At 43.0% G+C, this 23,978-nt stretch overlaps 1 protein-coding gene across 3 annotated transcripts in view; it reads right to left on the minus strand.

The window, feature by feature from the left end:
* Positions 1 to 23,978, minus strand: part of LOC138666993 (zinc finger protein 585A-like) — a 166,182-nt gene that overhangs the window by 33,340 nt on the left and 108,864 nt on the right. For 2 of the 3 annotated variants that reach the window (XM_069755203.1, XM_069755204.1), the window contains exon 7: positions 21,470 to 23,586. In XM_069755203.1, coding sequence (XP_069611304.1) covers positions 21,650 to 23,586 — 1,937 coding nt within the window. In that variant the 3' untranslated portion in view covers positions 21,470 to 21,649. Of the gene's footprint in view, positions 1 to 21,469; positions 23,587 to 23,978 lie in introns of those variants that run through there. The other variant, XM_069755205.1, reaches the window with a different exon arrangement.

Genomic DNA, 23,978 nt, shown 5'->3' on the forward strand with positions numbered 1-23,978 from the left:
GGCGAACTCAGTCGAGGGGTTCAAGAGAGGCCTGGATGTCTTCCTGGAGCAGAACAATATTGTATCATACAATTATTAGGTTCTGTAGAAGGACGTAGATCTGGGGATTTATTATGATGGAATATAGGCTGAACTGGATGGACAAATGTCTTTTTTCGGCCTTACTAACTATGTTACTATGTTACTATGTATAATACAGGACAAGCTCTGAGACGTGGGAACTCTGCTGACCGCAATCCCTAATCCTATCACACACACTAGAAATAGCCGTGGATTGCTCCTAACGCTCCCTATGCAACTCGTCACAGCCTAAGGAACTAGCTAGCCCTAAAGATAGAAAAATAAAGCCTACCTTGCCTCAGAGAAATTCCCCAAAGGAACAGGCAGCCCCCCACATATAATGACTGTGAGTTAAGATGAAAATTACAAACACAGAGATGAAATAGATTTAGCAAAGTGAGGCCCGACTTACTGAACAGACAGAGGATAGGAAAGGTAACTTTGCGGTCAGCACAAAAAACCACAAAAAGACCACGCAGAGGGCGCAAAAAGACCCTCCGCACCGACTCACGGTGCGGAGGCTCTCCCTCTGCGTCCCAGAGCTTCCAGCAAGCAAGACAAAAATCAAAATAGCAAGCTGGACAGAAGAAATAGCAAACAGAGAAAAACAAGCAGGAACTTAGCTTCTGCTGGGAAGACAGGTCACAAGAACGATCCAGGAGCGAACTAGACCAATACTGGAACATTGACAGGTGGCATGGAGCAATGATCTAGGTGGAGTTAAATAGAGCAGCCAGCTAACGAATTAACCTCGTCACCTGTGGAAGGAACCTCAGAAGCCGCAGCCCCACTCACAACCACCAGAGGAAGCCCATGGACAGAACCAGCCGAAGTACCATTCATGACCACAGGAGGGAGCTTAACAACAGAATTCACAACAGAAGGCCAGACGGCCTGTCACAATCCTGTAATGGTATATTGTATTGTATAGCATGAATGGGACTAAATAGGAATGTGATGTAAGAGAGGAGACAGGATATGTCATTCATCCCCCATGTACACAATATCAGGTGAATAAACACGTAGAGTATAAGTGTCTAGGTACTCAGCAACATCTTGATAACACCATATCATTGGCTCCATATAAGTATTGGGAATTTACTGGTACTACTATAGAACAACATGCTCAAAAAATGATAGATACAATTCAGATGTCATAACACGCCAGCATACCACCCAGCTATCAGAAAAAAGCCAATAGGTGCATGATGTGCCTCTATGATATAGGCACCTTGATAATACAATTTATACTCATCTGTTAGTCTGTGGTGTATAGGCGGTTGAGGGTCCCGATGAAGTGACTCCTCACATGAAACAAATAGACTCTCGACGCGTTTCTCCCACACACGGGTTCATCAGGAGAGATTCAATAATCACATGGCAGTAGAGAGTTGTCCCAAAAAAAAGGCTGCAGACTACACATAGAAAAATCCTCCTTAAATACCTGGTCGAGTACATGTGGTATGCCAGCTGCTTCCTGTTTGGCGGGTATACCCAGATTCGACACTCCTCCAAACGGACTGTGAGAGTGCCCTGCATTGGGGTGAGCAGCACCATTACCTTGAAGACAAGTCGCACCAATCCATAGTGCGCATGCTCTCCCTCCTGGGAGACGCTAGATGTACAAGTCACATGATCGGATAAGATCACTACACACTGCATACAGCGCATGCGTCGGTCTTACATCAGCTAGAATATGGCAACCAGCCAAACGCTAATGCGCATGCGCCGCCAACGGGGACACTGCGCAATTAAGCAGTGTTAACCCGTGTGTATAGCAGCCAACCAGTGTGTAGGGACCACACTTTGTGTCCAGATCATCCCTCCAAGGCACCATAACGGGCACACATGTTAAATGCATCATATCCTGCTAAAGTGTAGACATTGCCCTATATGCACCAACATACAAACGCAATCTATTACACACACTGCTACCCGGTCTAAATTTAAACCACAATGTTACAAGAAGAAGCATATATATGCATTCTAGAGCTGCAATGTTACAAACAGGAGCACATATATACACAGATAGCCATAAATGTTTTAATCAGAATAGTGCCCCCATAATACCAAGTATCTAAGACAAGGAAAGAAAATAATACCAAAGATTAATAAAAAATATATAGAAAGATATGCAATATAATGACTGGATAAAACCTACCAGTCCTGATTCTGGCCAGTGATAATGAACATTTGAATCATATAAAGCAACAATAATTTTGTTGCTCGTTTAAGCCATCCGGCACAAGAATTCGTAGTTTGAATATCCATTGACATTCTTTTTGAATAAGCTTATTTAAATTCCCACCCCATGGGTTCTGTCGCACTACCTCAAGGACACAGAATGACAGCACCTTTGGATCATTTTGATGAACAAACCTAACATGTTTTGCTAGAGGTGTATCCCTTTTGTGCTTGATATCACCAAGATGTTCGCCAATACGTCTGCGTATTTCCCTTTTTGTTTTCCCGACATAATTGAGTGGACACGAGCAGGTAGCCATGTACACTACCCCTTCTGTCTTACAGTTCGCAAAGTCTCTCATAAAATAGACCCTTTCTGACGTGGTACCCCTAAAGGATTTCTCCCTTCTAACCCACGGACAGAACTTACAGTCTCCACATCTAAAAGTACCACACGGTTTGCGGTCTAACCACGTGCCAGGTGGTTTTGGTTTTTCGTAGAAACTGTGGACCAATCGGTCTCTGATGGATCTACCCTTCCTGTAAGTAATTTTAGGGATTGGTGGGATGAAATCTCTTGATTCGGGATCAGCTCTTAGTATCCCCCAGTGTTTCCTGAGGATACTTTGTACAACATTGGATTTGTTGTCAAATATGCCAATAATTCTTGGAACATCAGGCCTATCAGTTCTGGGTGATGGATGCATCAAATCATGGCAGCCACATCCTGCCGCATATCTCCAAGCTCCATCAAGAACTTCCCCAGGATATCCCCTTTGACAAAATCTCCTTTCAAGTCATGAGCATGTGTAACAAAATCCTGACTATCGGAGCAATTCCTCTTGATGTGCAGGAATTGACCTTTGGGTATACCCCTACGCAGGGGACCAGGGTGAAAACTATCCCATCTGAGGAGACTATTGGTGGATGTCGGTTTTCTAAATGTCTTGGTGGTAATCCCACCCCTACCGTTTTTGCTAATATTGAGGTCAAGAAAATTTATGAAATCCCTGTGTATCTCTGACGTGAATCTCATATTAATCTCATTCTCGTTAATATATGTGATGAAATGATTGAATTCATCAATTGAACCAGTCCACAGGATGAACACGTCGTCAATAAATCTCGACCAAAATAAAATATTTGGAAACCACCAGGCCTCCTCCACAAAAACCATAGTTTCCTCCCACCAGCCCAGGAAGAGGTTTGCATACGATGGGGCACAGGGGCTCCCCCTGAGCTGGTGGTAGGTCCTCCCATTAAAGAGAAAGCAGTTATGATTTAAAACATAAGTCAGCAGCTCAATGACGAAATTGTTTTGCGGGATACAGTGGGTAGCTCTAGTGTTGAGGAAGAATTCAACACCTCCGATGCCTGCCCTGTGTGGGATGTTACTATATAAGGCCTCCACATCAATGGAGGCTAGATACGTGTCAGCACTGATATCTATATCTTCAAGTTTGGTCAGCAAGTCCATAGTATCCCTCAAATAAGAGGGTAGGGAAGTCATAAATGGACAAAGAATTTTGTCAATGTATATTGCAATATTCTGACCTATAGAATCCACACCTGGCACAATGGGCCATCCCTTAAGGGGGACCAGCCCCTTATGTATCTTTGGTAAACAATAGAAGGCAGGCATCAGAGGAGAGGATGGTGATAAAAATTCAAACTCATCCTTGGTGATCAATCTAAGATCTAACCCCTTCACCAGAGTATCCATCAAGATGTCAGTATATTTGGGAGTATGATCTCCTGTGAGGATCTCATGTGTCCCTCTCATTTAATATTAGTTGACACATGGATAGGTATTGAGCGTGATCCATTATTACCAGATTGCCCCCCTTATCAGAGGGCTTTATGACAAACCCCTTATTTTTCTCCAGTCTAGAGAGTGCCATCATTTCGGACTCGGTGAGATTAGATGATTCATCCCCCCTTATGGTATGGGGATTTATCCTCACCAGTTCCTCCTCTACCACTTTAAGGAAAATATCAACAGAGTCCAATCCCCCTGCCAGGGCAATCTAGTACTTTTTTGTTTCAAAGATGTAAATGGACCAAGACTATCATCACGCTCATTCTCCACCAATAAGTCAGTTGACGCATTGACGGTTACGAGATCCTCAACAGCAATTCCCAAGTTATCACATTTTTCTTGGTCCTTATGAGATGGAATTTGTGCCACTTGAGTTTACGTGTGAACAGATTAATGTCCTTGACCCAACTAAATGAGTTATAGATGGTGGTAGGAACAAAATTCAAGCCTTTGAGTAGTACCTTATGTTCATCATATGACAGATTATGATCACTAAGATTAATAATTTGACTAGACCCCAATCCTTTTAAATTGCTCAGTTCCTCAGCTGATATCCAAGTGGGGCCCTATGCTCCAAAAAAGAGGAGGAGGAGGATGCAGGTAAAGATGGTACTAATGGTAGAGATGGCACGTTTGTCACCATGGTGGCATTGTTTACCTGAGTACCTCCTTGAGTATATGGACCTACTGGTGCCCCCATAGGTGTATTCATATATGTGTTCTGACTCTGCCACCTGCGTCTCTGTCCCCTGCCCCGTTCCCTGCCCCTCTGTCTCCATCTCCCTATAGAATTAGATCTCTCTGTCAGAATTATCTGTTTCAGATGAAGATATATCAGTGCGAACTCCCTGTTGTAAATATAGAAAATGATAGGCCTTATTCTCCTTGAATTCGTTATAATCCCTTGTGAATTGATAATGTTTTCTGTCTTTAATATTTGCCTGAAATTTTTCAATAGAGGTTTGTAAAAGAGCCTCTCTTCTTGTAAATTCAGGATTTGATTTATACACCAAAGCCTTTTCTATAAGCTCATTCAGTATTTTCGCAGTGCGTTCAAAATAGATTTTTTCCTCCTCAATCAAAATCTTCATGAATCTACACGATGAGGCTATAGATTCCCTCTGCCACACCTGCAGAAACTGAGGATTAACCAGTCTTGGTGATGGAAAAATATTGATCCTTAGACCACTAGGAACAATGTTATTTTTCAGATAGTTTTCAATGGCCTTAATTTCCCAAAACGACTTTAATAATAATAATAATAATCTTTATTTTTATATAGCGCTAACATATTCCGCAGCGCTTCACATTTTGCACACATTATCGTCGCTGTCCCCGATGGGGCTCACAATCTAAATTCCCTATCAGTATGTCTTTGGAATGTGGGAGGAAACCGGAGTGCCCGGAGGAAACCCACGCAAACACGGAGAGAACATACAAACTCTTTGCAGATGTTGTCCTTGGTGGGGTTTGAACCCAGGACTCCAGCGCTGCAAGGCTGCTGTGCTAACCACTGCGCCACCGTGCCGCCCTTTACATTGTTCTTATATTCCACATATAGATCCTTAAACAAATTTTTTATGGATATAGACCCACTTACTCTCACCGGATTGCTCTCTGTAGAGAAGGCTAGATTCGCCTCCTCTACCCACATTTAAAGGTTATATACACACACTGATTACAAGCAAACAGGTCACAAGTGAGGATTTTAACTTTAGTAGCCATCCAAACCCATTTGTGTCAACTTCTGTGCATCAGGCCAAAATCACCAGGGTATGTAAACTTTTGATCAGGGTAATTTGAATGTTTTGGGTTGTCATTATGATTTAAAAAGAGAAAACACAGTAGATTGACAATAAATGGCTTCACCCAACCACTAACCATGAATGGAGAAAAAGTTTTTGTGTTATCATTCTTATTCTCTGAAAAAAGGCCAAGAAAGCAAAAATTATCCCGGGGTATGTAAACTTTTGAGCACAACTGTATGTTCAGTAAATGCACTCAATACTTGGTCGGGGCTCCTTTTGCATCAATTACTGCATCAATGCGTCCTGGCATGGAAGCGATCAGCCTGTGGCACTGCTGAGGTGTTATGGAAGCCCAGGTTGCTTTGATAGTAGCCTTCAGCTCATCTGCATTGTTGGGTCTGGTGTCTCTGAATGCCGCTCTATGGGGTTAAGGTCAGGTGAGTTTGCTGGCCAATCAAGCACTGCAATACTGTTGTTTCTAAACCTGGTATTTGTAATTTTGGTAGTGTGGACAGGTGCCAAGGCTGTTGGCAGAGGAAAGCATGAAGTGCTCTAAAATTTCCTGGTAGACAGCCGTGCTGACTTTGGTCTTGATAAAACACAGTGGACCTACACCAGCAGATGATATGGCTCCTCAAACCATCACTGATTGTGGAATCTTCACGCTAGAACTCAGGCAGCTTGGATTGTGCGCCTCTCCACTCTTCCTCCAGACTCTGGGACACTGATTTCCAAATGAAATGAAAAATTTACTTTCATCTAAAAACAACACCTTTGACCACTGAGCAACAGTCCAGTTCTTTTTCTCCTTGGCCCAGGTAAGATGCTTCTGGCGTAGTCTATTGGTCATGAGTGAGGAAGGCGACACTTCTTGTGAATCTCCCCCAAATTTTTGAATGGCCTTTTCTTAACAATCCCTTCAAGGCTGCGGTTATCTCGTTTGCTTGTGCACCTTTTTCTACCACACTTTTTCCTTCCACTCAACTTTACATTCATATGCTTGGATACAGCACTCTGTGAACAGCCAGCTTCTTTAGCAATGATCTTTGGTGGCTTACCCTCCTTGTGGAGTGTGTCAATGACTGTCTTCTGGACATCTGTCAAGTCAGCAGTCTGATTGTGGAGCCTACTAAACAGAAGATGTTTGCAGGTGTTTTTTTGTTAATTATTTTAATGTACTGAGATAATGACTTTTGGGTTGTAATGACACATGGTGTGTGTCACCAGGGGGCACTAGCAGGGAGTCCAAAACAAGCATGTGATCATGGAGGAGTGGAGCTACCACGTGTGAGTAGGAAGCAGTAGAAAGCAAAGAATACGAGGCACAAAACGTAAACTTCAAAGGGAGAGACAAGGGTCAAAGCCAAATGAGAACAAAGTACCTAGAGACATGAGACAGCGAGAGAACCAAGCCAAGGTGTCAGAGAATCAGGAAGGACAGGGCAGTACAGAGCAGAACACAAAAGCAGAAGCCAGGGGACAAACCGGGTCACACACAGAAAAGCTCACACGCACAGTGGCACGATTACAGACAAGTAACCTGGGTCAGCAATCCTTAGCCAAGTAAACAGAAGTATCACCGACACGACCCAGGAACTAGAAGCATTAAATAGTCGCCCCAGAACCAAAGAGAGGCGAACTATCTTAACCCTGACCTGACCAGGACGGAGCCAGAACCACCCCGTCCAGAGTCATGACAAGAACACTCTGTTTGTAATGACTCTATATGAGTTTCACTTTTTCTATTGAAGAACTGAAATAAATGAACTATTTGATGATATTCTAACTTAGTGAGAAACACTTGTATCACAGGACATCTCCAATTCATCACTGAAAATACAGAACAAATCTAAGTGAAACATCTAAATGAATTGGTTTTAAAGCAAACCTGTTAGCAGAATTTTGCTAAGTAAAATACAGACACTGTCTGGTCACCACTGTTAACCCCTTCCTGACCTGTGACACAGCATATGCATCATGAAAGTGGGTGCCAATCCGACCTGTGACGCATATGCTGTGTCATAGAATGATCGCGTCCCTGCAGATCGGGTGAAAGGGTTAACTCCAATTTCACCAGACCTACAGGAACAGGGGGAGTGGTACTTCAGCCCAGGGGGGGGGGGGGGGGGGGGGAGGGGGGGCTTTGCCTCCATGTGGGTACAATCGCTCTGATTGGCTGTTGAAAGTGAAACAGCCAATCAGATCAATTTGTAATATTTCACCAGTCAAACTGCTGAAATATTACAATCCAGCCATGGCCGATGCTGCAATATCATCGGCCATGGCTGGAGACCCCGATCCACCCCCCCACCGACTGACAGCGGTGATCTGCTGCTGCCGTTAGCCCTCCTCTCCCCTCCGTCCTGTCCTCCGCACCCCCGTCCTGTCCTCCGTCCCCCGTCCTTTCCTCCGTCCCCCCGCCTGTCCTCCGTCCCCCCCGATGTCCGATTTCACCCCTTCTGTGCCTCCCGAATCCTGGCGTCCCTCCCGGTGCCGGCGGTCTTTTGCGATTGGCGCCGCCATCTTCGAAAATGGCAGGTGCATGCGCAGTGCACCTGCCAAATCTACCGGCCGGCAGATTCATTCATTCAATGCCGGTACATTTTGATCACTGTGATACAACCTATCACAGTGATCAATATCAAAAAAATAGTAAATAACCCCCCTTATTACCCCCACAGGTAGGGAAAATAATAAAATAAAGAAAATATTTTTATTTTTCCACTAGGGTTAGGGTTAGAATTAGGGTTAGGGTTGGAATTGGGGTATGTGCACACGGTGCGGAATTGGCTGCGAATCCAAAGCGGATTGGCCGCTGCAGATTCGCAGCAGTTTTCCATGCATTGTACAGTACCATGTAGTTCTGTACAAGGACGTAGATCTGGGTATTTATTATGATGGAATATAGGCTGAACTGGATGGACAAATGTCTTTTTTCGGCCTTACTAACTATGTTACTATGTTACTATGTAAACCTATGGAAAACCAAATCCGCTGTGCCCATGGTGCAGAAAATACAGCGCAGAAATGCTGAGTTGTATTTTCCGCAGCATGCCAATTCTTTTTCGGATTCTGCAGCGTTTTACACCTGCTCCTCAATAGGAATCCGCAGGTGTAAAACCGCAGAAAATCCACAGGTAAAATACAGTGTTTTACCTGCGGATTTTTCCAAAACAGTGCGGAAGAATCCGCACACAAATCCGTAACGTGGGCACATAGCCATAGGGTTGGAATTAGAGTTAGGGGTGGGATTAGAGTTGGAGTTGGAATTAGGGTTAAGATTAGGGTTAAGGGTGTGTTGGGGTTTTAGGGTTGGGATTAGGGGTGTGTTGGGGTTAGGTGTTGTGAATTCTGCTTTTGGGCTCCCTCCGGTGGTTGCAGGTGGTAATGCAGTTGTTCCAGGGCTGCAGTCATGGTCAGGTGTTTCTGCTGATTGCAATTCTGACTGGGGTATTTAGGTTTGCAGGATTCATTAGTCCTTGCCAGTTGTCAATGGTTCTTGGGAGGTGTTGGACCTCTGTCTGGTTTCTCCTGCTTAGCTGCCAATTCAGCAAATATAAGTGTCTGGTTTTTTTTCTATGGCACACATGCTGTGTGCTGGATTTTTGATTGTATTTCTGCTCTGTGTGTAGGATTCTCTGGAGTTGCAGATATACGTTCCACGTCTTTAGTTAGATGGAGAAATTTTTTGTATAATCTGCTGTGGATATTTTTGGAAGGGTTTTAATACTGACCGCACAGAACTCTGTCCTATCCTTTCCTATTTTAGCTAGAGTGGCCTTTTTTGCTAACTCCTGTTTTCTGCCTACGTGTGTCTTTCCTTTCCTACTCACAGTCAATATTCGTGGGGGGCTGCCTATCCTTTGGGATTCTGCTCTGAGGCAAGATAGTATTCCTATTTCCAGCTATAGGTGTATTTAGTTCTCCGGGTGTGACGAGGTGTCTAGGGTTTGTTAGGCACACCCCACGGCTACTTCTAGTTGCGATGTCAGATCAGGATTTGTGGTCAGTACAGTTACCACCTACTCCAGTGAAAGTTATTCATGCGGCTCCAAGGTCACCGGATCATAACAGTACAACTGGCCAATAATGAGTTAAATGCATCTCAGAAGAAGGGAAGAAAGGTGTTGAGCAATTTTTTTTTCTGCAGTCTGATTTGTCTTCTCTTCCCTCTTTATCTCTGGGTGGCTGAGGAGCCTTGTGCAAGCATGAATGTTCAGGAATTAGCTTCTCGCATAGACCAGCTTGCTGCTAGGATACAGGGTATTTCTGATTATATTGTTCAAACTCCTGTTTTAGAGCTGAAGATTCCTACTCCTGATTTGATTTTTGGTGACAGGTCCAAATTTTTGGGTTTTAAAAACAACTGTAAACTGTTTTTTGCTCTGAGACCTCGATCCTCTGGTGAATCCATTCAGCGGGTTAATATCGTCATCTTCCTGCTACGTGGTGATCCACAGGATTGGGCATTTTCCCTGGAAACTGGGAATCTGGCTTTGCTTAATGTAGACTCCTTTTTTCAGGCTTTAGGATTATTATATGATGAACCTAATTCTGTGGATCAAGCTGAGAAGACCTTGTTGGCCCTGTCTCAGGGTCAAGAGGCAGCAGAATTGTATTGTCAGAAATTTAGAAAATGGTCTGTGTTGACTAAATGGAATGATGATGCTTTGTCGGCAATCGGGAGTTGTTGGCTATGAAGTGGGCGTTTGAGGAGTGGCGACATTGGCTTGAGGGAGCTAAGCATCGTATTGTGGTCTTGACCGATCATAAGAATTTGATTTACCTCGAGTCTGCCAAACGGCTGAATCCTAGACAGGCTCAATTGTCCTTGTTTTTTTCCCGTTTTGATTTCGTGGTCTTGTACCTTCCGGGTTCTAAGAACATTAAGGCTGATGCCCTCTCTAGGAGTTTTTTGCCTGATTCTCCTGAGGTCTTGGAACCGGTCGGTATTCTGAAAGAAGGGGTGGTCCTTTCTGCCATTTCCCCTGATTTACGACGGGTTCTTCAGGAATTTCCGACCGCTGTCCTGTGGGGAAACTGTTTGTTCCTGACAGATGGACTAGTAGAGTGATTTCTGAGGTTCACTGTTCTGTGTTGGCTGGTCATCCTGGCATTTTTGGTACCAGAGACTTGGTTGGTAGGTCCTTTTGGTGGCCTTCTTTGTCGCGTGATGTGCGTTCTTTTGTGCAGTCCTGTGGGACTTGTGCACGGGCCAAGCCTTGTTGTTCCCGTGCTAGTGGGTTGCTTTTGCCATTGCCGGTCCCTGAGAGGCCTTGGACGCATATTTCTATGGATTTTATTTCGGATCTTCCGGTTTCCCAGAGGATGTCGGTTATCTAGGTTGTTTGTGACCGGTTCGCTAAGATGGTTCATTTGGTGCCTTTGCCTAAATTGCCTTCCTCTTTGGATTTGGTTCCGTTGTTTTTTCAGCATGTGGTTCGTTTGCATGGTATTCCAGAGAATATTGTGTCCGACAGAGGTTCCCAGTTTGTTTCTAGGTTTTGGCGGGCCTTTTGTGCTAGGCTGGGCATTGATTTGTCTTTTTCTTCTGCGTTTCATCCTCAGACAAATGGTCAGACTGAGCGAACTAATCAGACTTTGGAGACTTATTTGAGATGCTTTGTGTCTGCTGATCAGGATGATTGGGTGGCTTTTTTGCCATTGGCCGAGTTTGCCCTTAATAATCGGGCTAGTTCAGCTACTTTGGTTTCGCCTTTCTTTTGTAATTTTGGTTTTCATCCTCGTTTTTCTTCTGGGCAGGTTGAGCCTTCTGACTGTCCTGGTGTGGATTCTGTGGTTGACAGGTTGCAGCAGATTTGGGCTCATGTGGTAGACAATTTGGTGTTGTCTCAGGAGGAGGCTCAACGTTTTGCTAACCGTCGTCGGTGTGTTGGTTCCCGGCTTCGGGTTGGGGATCTGGTCTGGTTGTCTTCCCGTCATGTTCCTATGAAGGTTTCTTCTACTAAGTTTAAGCCTCGGTTTATTGGTCCTTACTGGATTTCTGAGATTATTAATCCGGTGTCTTTTCGACTGGCGCTTCCGGCCTCTTTTGCGATCCATAATGTCTTCCATAGATCTTTATTGCGGAAATATGTGGAGCCCGTTGTTCCCTCTGTTGATCCTCCGGCCCCTGTGTTGGTTGATGGGGAGTTGGAATATGTTGTTGAGAAGATTTTGGATTCCCGTTTTTCGAGGCGGAGGCTTCAGTACCTTGTCAAAGGGAAAGGTTATGGCCAAGAGGATAATTCTTGTCTGCATTCCAAAACGTCATTACTTCCCTTCCGAGCCCTGACGTGTGCCCAGATAGTGGGTCCCCCCCACATATGGGGTATCAGCGTACTCAGGACAAACTGGAAAACAAGTTTTGGGGTCCAATTTCTCCTGTTACCCTTGTGAAAATAAAAAATTGCTTGCTAAAATATATATTTTTGAGGAAAGAAAAATGATTTTTTTATTTTCACGGCTCTGCGTTATAAACTTCTGTGAAGCACTTGGGGGTTCAAAGTGCTCGCCACATATCTAGATAAGTTCCTTGGTGGGTCTAGTTTCCAAAATGGTGTCACTTGTGGGGGTTTTCTACTGTTTAGGCACATCAGAGCCTCTGCAAACGCGACATGGTGTCCGCTAACGATTGGAGCTAATTTTTCATTCAAAAACTCAAATGGCGCTCCTTCCTTTCCGAGCCCTGCCATGCACCCAAACAGTGGTTTACCCCCACATATGAGGTATCGGTGTACTCAGGAGAAATTGCCCAATACATTTTATGATCCATTTTATCCTGTGGCCCATGTGGAAATGAACAAATTGAGGCTAAAAGAAATTTTTTGTTAAAAAAAAAAGTACTTTTTCATTTTTACGGATCAATTTGTGAAGCACCCGGAGGCTCAAAGTGCTCACTATGCATCTAGATAAGTTCCTTGGGGGGTCTAGTTTCCAAAATGGGGTCACTTATAGGGGAGCTCCATTGTTTAGGCACACAGGGGCTCTCCAAACACAACATGGTGTCCGCTAAAGATTGGAGCCAATTTTTAATTGAAAAAGTCGAATGGTGCTCCTTCCCTTCCGAGCCCTGTCGTGCGCCCAAACAGTGGTCCCCCCCCCCCCACATATGGGGTATCAGCGTACTCAGGACAAATTGTACAATAACTTTTGGGGTCCAGTTTCTCCTTTTACCCTTGGGAAAATAAAAATATTGTTGCTAAAAGATCATTTTTGTGACTAAAAAGTTAAATGTTCATATTTTCCTTCCATGTTGCTTCTGCTGCTGTGAAGCACCTGAATGTGGTTTTCAGCACCTTGAGGGGTGCAGTTTTTAGAATGGTGTCACTTTTAGGTATTTTCAGCCATATAGACCCCTTAAACTGGCTTAAAATGTGAGGTGGTCCCTAAAAAAATGGTGTTGTAAATTTTGTTGTTAAAATGAGAAATCGCTGGTCAAATTTTAACACTTATAACTTCCTAGCAAAAAAAATGTTGTTTCCAAAATTGTGCTGATGTAAAGTAGACATGTGGGAAATGTTATTTATTAACTATTTTGTGTCACATAACTCTGGTTTAACAGAATAAAAATTCAAAATTTGAAAATTGCAAAATTTTAGCCAAATTTCCATTTTTTTCACAAATAAATGCAAAAATTATTGACCCAAATTTACCACTAACATGAAGCCCAATATGTCACGAAAAAAACAATCTCAGAACTGCTAGGATCCGTTGAGTTATTACTTCATAAATGGACACTGGTCAGAATTGCAAAGAATGGCCAGGTCATTAAGGTCAAAATAGGCTGGGTCATGGAGGGGTTAAACTGATTAAAATAATAGATGGGGTTAAGAAATATGTCCTGTGGTTCTTGTGTAATCAGTACTAGACATTTTCTATATAGAAGTTGTGCCTGTCACAACACCAAGTGAGTGTAACCAGCACTTTCCTACTCTCCCTCCATTGGGTATCACCCTATTGTGGGCTCCGATTCCCACTTCTAGATTTACACATCATTCACAGTTGGAGCAGATATAATTTTCTCATTTTTACATATGCTTCACTATACAACATCTGGCTTTTTTGTAACTGTAAGGCCGTGTTCACACATTCCAGAAATAAAGTTTTTTTTTTTATTTCTGCAGGTATCCGCACCCAACTACGCAATAACCTCCTCTGGTTATTTCATTTTTGCTGCCCTTTTTATGCCTTTTCTTTGTTATTTGATACCATTTTGGTGCAGATGTGAAGCTGCATTTTTTAATGTGTAAAAAAACCCTTTGATTATGCAAGTAAAAAAATCAACTGCATTTTTCACATGCGCTGCACAGTGATCCAAAGTTTTAATGGAATCACATCCAATTGGCTTGGACAGTTTAAAGGGACACTGTCACCTGGATTTGGAGGGAACAATCTTCAGCCATGGAGGCGGGGTTTTGGGGTTTTTGATTCACCCTTTCCTTACCCGCTGGCTGCATGCTGGCTGCAATATTGGATTGAAGTTCATTCTCTGTCCTCCATAGTACACGTCTGCGCAAGGCAATCTTGCCTTGTGCAGGCATGTACTACGGAGGACAGAGAATAAACTTCAATCCAATATTGCAGCCAGCGGGTAAGGAAAGGATGAATCAAAAACCCCCAAACCCCGCCTCCATGGCTGAAGATTGTTCCCTCCAAATTCAGGTGACAGTGTCCCTTTAACACAGAATTTCTGCACAACAAAGCAGCAGAAAAACTACAGAATTTGCACAATATGTGAACACGGGCCAATCTATTGAAGCAAAGTGGATGCGCTCATTCTGCATCTAAACATGCTGTTCAACTGCTTTTTTGGTGCATTTTTTTTTAACTATACGTTTCTATATGGAGCATGAACAAAATGCATGGAAAAAAAACTGTTGAATTTTGAAGCACAGAATTAAAGTTTTAAAAACGCTGCTTAAGCTGCCTGGCTTGGGATTTCTTCCTAACCTACTGGCCCCGCGGTGAAAGTCATAGCTTCGGGAATAGCTGGAGACGCTTTGCCCGACCCTGAGGGCATTCTTGGACGGAAGGCACACCTCGTCCCAGCGCGGGACCGATATACCCCGGAGGAGAAGGGGTGAAGTGAGGGAGGCGCAGCCATCTTGGGCGACCCACGGGCTGAGAGCGCCACAGACTCCAGCGGCTCCGGGAAGGTATGAGCAGCCCCTTACCGGGCCTCCCTCCCCTGCCTCAGCCCACCTCTTACACCGCCGTAGCTTACCTGCATCGGCGTCCCCTGTGGCCCGGGATAGCGTGCGGCGCACTGGATTGTGGTTGCTGGGCCCCGGCTGCTGCTCCCTGCCTGCGGTGCTTAGCGAGGGAGGAGGACGCGCCTGGCGGCAGGACCGCTGGGTGGGATCGTCTTTAGCGGCGCCCTGTGTCTCCTTTGGCTGCGTCGGTGGAATAGCACGCCCCTGGGAGCGGGGTGAAGGACCCGGGGATTTCCCGCCAAGCCCGGCGCCATCTTGGACCCTCCGCAGGGTACAGGGGGGAAAGATCCCTGCAAGCTGTGCACGGGACAGGATCGCTCCCCCTCTACGGCTCGTCTCGGTGCCTCCCCCCCCTGCTGCCCCATACTCATATACCCAGTACAAACCCCACAAAATAACAATCTGGCTGTGGGTTGCATTGAGGGGATAGCCTGGCATTGTGCCCTGGATCTGGCTGTGTTGACATTCGGGCTGTGCTCCTGTGACACAAAGCGGAGACCTTACTGACTTTTTCTAGTATTACATGTGCCATTACTCATTATATTTCTTGGATTCTCCAGTGGCTACCAGCCTGCCTGATTTTACATAGAGACGCTGGAACAATCATTAAGGGTCTTTGCTGACATCTTGTGGTGAAACCTGGAATAACGCCAGATTTACATTATATCCATTATCCTAGGGTACTGGGATCCGGCTTACAGGGTCTTGTGCACGTCCCCACTGAATATCGGGAACTCGGCCCGGGGTGGGCTTGCTGATGGGGGGCTAGGCTCTGTGGAGTGACTGCCCCACCCCCCATACCCCATCAACATTCTAGACACATAGTGCTAACTACAGACACCTATGGGAAAAACCAGAAGGATCCCTGAACAGAAAGCAAACTCAATCAGGGAAACTACCTCTGAGGATAATGACATTAATTCCCCGCCCGGGGAGTCAATGGGTGCACGTAGTTCGTCGGCTGATGACTTCGAAGAGGACAACACAGATTTGGAGGAAATGAACATCGTAGAACTAAGCAAGTATATCAAAGCTCTACCTACAAAAAAAGATCTTGAGGGATTTGCTTGCAGGCTTGAAAATTCATATAAGCAAGAAATTCACAACTTGCAGAAGGAATTCACTACACGAATAGAGGATGTGGAAAAAACTCAAGAGAACATCTTCAGAGAACTGCAAGCTCATAGAGACATTTTAATAGATCATACTCTTAAGCTAGAAGATATATCATCTGGCATGGTGGACCTCGAAAATCGCAATAGACGAAATAACATTCGTATACGAGGTCTACCAGAATCTATTGGCTCCTCTGATCTAGACCGTACAGTACAAAATATCTTCTTAGACTTGCTGGACGATAAGGAGGGCAACTCTATTGAGTTTGATAGGATCCTCTTTGGGCTTCCTTCCCTTTGGCTGGGTTCTCGGGTAGTATGCTATCAGAACGCGTTTTAGCGTTGCAAGAATTACTGAGCCTTGGCTCCATTGTAAATATGGATGTGTTTCGTTTTTTTCTTTGTTTCTCTCTTTTTCTGCTCTATGCTCTTCCCCTTTCTTCTCCTTCCTAAATGTCTCTTATCTATGCGGGTACCTCTCTCGGGTGGATCGTTGAAAATTTGTTGCATTGTGAAGTATTCGGACTATGGGTAAAATAAAGTTTTGCTCCTTTAATGTAAAGGGGCTAAATATCCCTGAAAAAAGAAGGCAGGTTCTGTATACAAGCCACAAACAGCAAGTTTCGGTCTTAATGCTCCAGGAGACCCATTTTAAAACAGGGGTTGTCCCTCTATGTATCTCAAAATATTATCCCAAATGGTACCACAGTTCCAATCCACATGCCAAATCTAAAGGGGTTTCGATAGCTTTTCATAAAAATTTTATGCCTGAAGTGCTGAGTTCCTTAGTAGACCCAGATGGTAGATATGTGTTTCTAAAAATTTCCTGTGCTACATGCCAGTTGGTCTTAGCTAATGTTTATTTTCCGAATCAAGGTCAGCAGAGTTTCGGTGTGGAGTGTGGGAAGCGCCTCAAGGAGTTTGCTGGTTCCTCTCCTGTGATACTGGGGGGCGATTTCAACATTCCCATGAATCCAGTGGTAGACGTCTCCTCGGGAAAGACTTCTTACTTTCTTCTATTAGTCGGATTCAGAAACAAATGCGCGATATGAGACTAGTAGACGTATGGAGGGTTCTTCATCCTGGCACAAGGGATTACAGCTTTTTTTCACATGTACACAACACATATAGCAGAATTGAATATTTTTTTTATCTCACATAACCTACTGGATCTTCCAGTGGAGGCAGAGGTGGGTTCAATTCTGTGGTCGGATCATGCTCCGATATATTTCTCAATTCTGCTTCATTCTAACATAAAACCGGGATTTTTGTGGCGCCTAAATGAGAACTTACTCCAGGATACACTATGCAAAGCCGATGTGGTAAAAACGATCTCCAACTTTGTAACAGACCATGAGGGGGATACCACATTTCCTCCTATGAAATGGGAGGATCTAAAAAGCGTAATACGGGAAGTCCTCATCTCGCATGGAGCGCGCCTGAAGAGGGAGAGGGTTGCGGAAATAATCAAACTATCAGACCAAATTTATAAATTAGAAACGCAACATAAAAGAGATCTTAATGATGTTACGTTTGCATACCTGTCTACAGCTAGGCAAAAGTTGCTCGCCTTATTGGATCAAAAATCACGCTACCTCAGGGAAAGGCTCCGAAATCGCTTTTATCAATTTAGAAATAAAAGCGGCAAGATTCTGGCTAGATATATTAACCCACGCGGCCCAAATACATTTATTCCCTTTATTAAAAACAGGAGAGGGGAGAAGGTGCACAACACCAGGGACATCATTTTGGGCTTCAGTGACTATTATAAAGACTTATATAACATTGATGGACACTATAACGATATGTCTACATCCTCACTCCATAACAAAATTAACACATATCTACAACAAAATAATATACCCCTCCTATCGGAAGATAAGGTACTGGATCTAGAAAGGGAATTTACACTGGAGGAGGTATTGGAAACTATTAAAGATCTGAAGCAGGGGAAAAGCCCAGGTCCAGATGGGTATTCAGCTGGTTTTTATAAGTTATTCTCCACATCATTGAGCCCGGCCTTTCTTGCAATGTGCAATTCTATTTCCTCCGGCGGTTCCTTTCCTCCTCAGGCTTTAGCCGCTCATATCACGGTCTTACCAAAACCGGATAAGGATCCCTCGTTGTGTAATAACTACCGTCCAATATCCCTAATAAATCTAGACGTAAAAATCTATGCAAAAATGATTGCAAATAGACTGTTTTCTCTCTTTCCGGACGTGATAAATCAGGATCAGGTGGGCTTTGTCCCGGGTAGGGAGGCGCGGGATAACACCATACGGACCATTTCTTTAATAGACAGGGCGGGGCGGGAGGGAGGAGATCCTATGTGCATCCTGTCGATTGATGCCGAAAAGGCCTTCGACCAGGTGCACTGGGAGTTTTTATTCCAGGCCTTGAAGAGGATTGGTTTGGGAGAAAATATGTTTAATAGAATTAAGGCCTTGTATGCCTCTCCTAGCACCCAGGTAAAGGTAAACGTCGCCCTTTCGGATGCGTTTGCAATCAGGAATGGCACGAGGCAGGGGTGCCCGCTTTCTCCTCTCTTGTATATTTTGTCGATGGAATATCTGGCCACCGCCATACGTAATAATCCCTCTATCAGGGGAGTTAAACTAAGATCGGAGGAGCACAAGTTGGCGCTTTTTGCCGACGATATTCTTTTATATATTACTTCCCCTATAACTAGTATTCCCAATATTATATCAGAATTAACACAATTTGGAAATCTAAGCAATTTTAAAATCAATTCCCATAAATCTGTGATCTTAAATATATCATTACCACTATCTGAGGTGGGCCAGTTGCGCGCCTCCTTCCCGTTTGGGTGGCGCTTTGACTCACTTACGTATCTAGGGGTCAAAATAACAGCTAAAATCTCCGGATTGTATGACGCAAATTTTAAAACGGCGTTACAAAAAGCGGAGCTGGACCTGGAGAGGTGGCATAAACTTCAATTGTCCTGGTTTGGTAGAGTCAACGTAATCAAGATGGACTTGATTGCCACGTCTTTTATATTATTTCCAGACAATCCCGTTATACCTTCCTGCCTCCTTCTTCTCGCGACTTAAGAAAGCGGTCATCCGACTTGTCTGGTCCCACACCAGATCACGAATATCATATTTTGTCGTAAGCAGATCCAAGAAAATGGGGGGAATTGGCCTACCGGATTTCCTAGTTTATAGCCGTGCCTCAATCGGTACCTGCATTTTAGATCTATACCACAGCAGAAATAATAGGAAGTGGGTTGGTCTGGAGGGTGATCTTATTGGTGGGGATCCTTAGACGATACTATGGAACACGGAAGGAGGGGGTGGGGTCTAGCCTACCCTTCATGACTAGGAACATGCTTCTGCTTATTCAGCAGAGTGGCAGGAACATAATAACCTCTACATCCCCTGGACCACTAGCCCCAATATATGACAATTCTCACTTCCCTGCAAGACTCCGTAGGGAAACTTACCTGAGTAAGAACAGGGTTTCAAGGCCCATCATAAATAACTTCATAAATCAGACGGGTATCAAGCCCCTACACGAAATATACCAGGGGGAGGAACCCCTGTGCATCCTGTCGATTGATGCCGAAAAGGCCTTCGACCAGGTGCACTGGGAAATTTTATTCCAGGCCTTGAGGGGGATTGGCTTGGGAGAAAATATGTTGCATAGAATTAAGGCCTTGTATGCCTCTCCTAGCACCCAGGTAAAGGTAAACATCGCCCTTTCGGATGCGTTTGCAATCAGGAATGGCACGAGGCAGGGGTGCCCGCTTTCCCCTCTCGTACATTTTGTTGATGGAATATCTGGCCACAGCAGAAATAATAAGAAGTGGGTTGGTCTGGAGGGTGATCTTATTGGTGGGGATCCTCAGACGATACTATGGAACACGGGAGGAGGGGGGTGGGGTCTAGCCTACCCTTCATGACTAGGAACATGCTCCTGCTTATTCGGTCGAAACACGTCATGCTGGAGAACCTTTTTCACGTTATCAGAGCAAGCTCGTGTACTAACTGTGATGTGATACAGTTTCTCTGCATTCATCTTTCTAGAACCACTAGCATGGACATTTTTTATTTTTAAACAATTTAAAAAAAAAAAAAACCTTTCTAAAATATGCTATATCCACTGCTAAGGAACGTAATTTGCATGCTCACATTTCAGCAATTTAATCAGCTTCTCTAGGCCTAGAATCTCGTCCTTAAATATTGCTGTATATTACTCAGCCTCACCTTATATCTCTCTCAATGCGAAACATCTACAAAAGAGATGGTCTTTAAAGCGGTTGTCCACTACTCAGACAACCCCTTCTCAATCATTATTTACACCCCCCCCCACCCCCAGGAAAATAATAGCAGTTATACTACCTTCTGGAATGAGTGCTGTTTAGTGATGAGCGAATATACTCGTTACTCGAGATTTCCCGAGCATGCTCGGGTGTCCTCCGAGTATTTTTAAGTGCTCGGAGATTTAGTTTTCATCGTCGCAGCTGAATGATTTTCATCTGTTAGCCAGCATAAGTACATGTGGGGGTTGCCTGGTTGCTAAGGAATCCCCACATGTAATCAAGCTGGCTAAGAGATGTAAATCATTCAGCTGAGGTATTATACTGTATTGGATAGCCCAGTGGTGGACGCATACTAAATTGGGGGACAGTGGGAGCATCATACTGTATTGTAAGCACTCTAGGAGCTTCATAATGTGTGAAGGGCATAGTGGGATTTAGAACTGAAGGGGATTAATATACTGTACAGAAATGCACTGTGGAAGCATACTACATTGTATGTGGAGGAGTTACAGTAAGGGTAAATGTGTAGTAAGAATAGACTTTGGGGGCATCATACTCATGTACGCCATGGAAGGTATATCATAGTTGGTGGAACACTGAGGAGCATCACTACTTTTGCGTGCAAAATACATTTTATTATTTTAACATTATATTATTTTAACATTGTGAATTATACTCTTCATGACCATGATAAATAATTTTATTTGGGGGTAAGTGGTTTGAAAGAGTTTCCAATTCAGACTTTTGATTTGGGACCTCATAATTTCTATGAACCCACCCTCCCCCCGTCACATCAAATTAAGAGGTCACCCTATTAATGGGATGAAACAAGCAGGGTATAGAATGATTACCTTAGCAACTTTCCTGATCGTTATAGCTGCAACTCTCCATAGTCAATGTCAAATAGGATGACAAAAAGCATGGCTGGACAACCTTTTTAAGCTGCAGTTGTACTGTAAATGTAAAATATATTATGCACACTGTTCATATATAAGTGTATATGTGTATTATTTGGATACTAATGGTTTTCAATAACAAGTCAATGGTAATTGTGAACATTTTTAATATTCATTTACTGATCTAAAACATGTTTTCCCTTTCTTTCTAACACTTTAATGTAACTTGTATTTCTTCTTTTACATTGTCAACAAAACAAAGAAAATGACTACATTTTTGTGTGCGTTTTCTGACATATAAAAAGATGTTTTCCGAATAAAACATTTCCCTCAATATGAACATAAAAATGTTTTTTCACCTGTGTGAATTCTACGATGTCTATAAAGATCTGATTTATAGCAAAAACATTTCCCACACTCGGAACATGAAAATGGATTTTCCCCTGTGTGAATTCTACAATGTCTATAAAGATCTGATTTATCGCAAAAACATTTCCCACATTCGGAACATGAAAATGGTTTCTCACCTGTGTGAGTTCTCTGATGTATTACAAGTCTTGATATAGTATTGTAACCTTTCCCACATTCTGAACATGAAAATGGTTTCTGACCTGTGTGAGTTATCTGATGTACATCAAGACTGTATTTCTCTGTAAAACATTTTCCACATCTTAAACATGAAAAGGGCTTCTCCCCTGTGTGAATTCTCTCATGTTTAACAAGGTGGTGTTTCATTGTAAAACATTTCCCACATTCTGAACATGAATATGGCTTTTGCCCTGTGTGAATTCTCTGATGTCTAATTAAAAGTGATTTCTTTTTAAAAACTTTCCCACATTCGGAGCATAAAAATGCCTTGTTGCCGGTGTGACTTATCTGATGTGTAACAAGGCTTGTTTTATCTGTAAAACATTTCCCACATTCTGAACATGAAAAAGGCTTATCTCCTGTGTGAGTTCTCTGATGTTTAACAAGAAATGATTTCTCTCCAAAACGTCTTCCACATTCTGAACATGAAAAAAGCTTCTCTCCTGAGTGAATTCTCTGATGTCTAATAAGATGTGCTTTTTGGTTAAAACATTTCCCACATTCTAAGCAAGAAAATTGCTTATCCCCTCTGTGAGTTCTCTGATGTTTAACAAGAGACGATTTTGAATAATAACATTTCCCACATTCTGAACATATAAAAGGCTTATCCCCTGTGTGAATTCTCTGATGTGTAACAAGACATGATTTCTCTGTAAAACATTTTCCACATTCTGAACAATAAAATGGCGTCTCCCCTGTGTGATTTCTCTGATGTTTAACAAGATTGGTTTTCTCACTATACTGTTTTCCACATTCTGAACATGAGTATGGCTTCTCTACTGTGTGAATTCTCTGATGTGTAACAAGACATGATTTCTCTGTAAAGCATTTTCCACATTCTGAACAAAAAAATGGCTTCTCACCTGTGTGACTTCTCTGATGTTTATCAAGAATGTATTTCTCACTATACTGTTTTCCACATTCTGAACATGAATATGGCTTCTCTCCCGTGTGAGTTTTCTGATGACAAACAAGATTTCCTTTCCGATTAAAACATTTCCCACATTCTGAACATGAATATGGCTTCTTCCCTGTATGAATTCTCTCATGTAAAATTAAAACTGATTGTTCTTTAAACATTTTTCCACATTTGGAGCAAAAAAAAGGTTTCTCCCCTGTGTGAATTCTCTGATGAATTACAAGTTTGGATTTCAAACTATAACGTTTCCCACATTCTGTACATGAATATGGCTTCTCCCCTGTGTGAATTCTTAGATGTATGACAAGACTTGCTTTCCGATTAAAACATTTCCCACATTCTGAACATGAATATGGCTTCTCTCCTGTGTGAATTCTCTGATGTTTAACAAGACATGATTTGTCTGTAAAACATTTCCTACATTCAGAACATGAATATGGCTTCTCCCCTGTGTGACTTCTCTGATGTACTACAAGTCCTGATTTATAATTGAAACCTTTTCCACATTCTGAACATGAAAATCGTTTCTTCCTCATGTGAGGTATTTCATGTTGAACAGCACCTCTGTGACTTTTGTTTTGTATATTTGTCTTTGATGAAGCAGAGAAAAGGACCTGCTGAAGAGGCTCAAATGACAAATTTTTTTTTAGAAGGTCTTGAGGTGTATCTGTTATAATTACATGTTCATCACAAGCATTTGGAGTGATACCAAGAATATCTGAAAACATGAGACATCCCTCTGAGCTCCTGGTACAGTCATCTGCCAAGAATAAAAATGATATTTTTCAGGAATTATATTACTATTTATATTAAATACTTTATAGCATTTCCATTCAAACGGCAATACAATTCAATTATTGAGCGCCTAAGACCCTAGACTACAAAGAGAGATTAATAGTTTATAGTGTTAACCTGTTGGCCTATGTTATTTCAAAAGGTCACTTTTCTATTATAGCCATCTTCTCAGTTCATGTTTCACGGTGTCTGTCATCAAATTGGTTTCAGGTACATGTTCAGAGGAAACTCATAAAAGGGATCTTTATTCAGTTTTATTAGGTGACTCCATGTCATACATTTTCTGACTTGTCCATCCCCTCTAATACAGAGCAAAGCACATTGAACAGATTGGTAATGTACACATAAACCACAATG

The sequence above is a fragment of the Ranitomeya imitator genome, chromosome 2, assembly GCF_032444005.1.
Source record: "Ranitomeya imitator isolate aRanImi1 chromosome 2, aRanImi1.pri, whole genome shotgun sequence".
In the NCBI taxonomy this organism is placed as follows: Eukaryota; Metazoa; Chordata; class Amphibia; order Anura; family Dendrobatidae; genus Ranitomeya; species Ranitomeya imitator.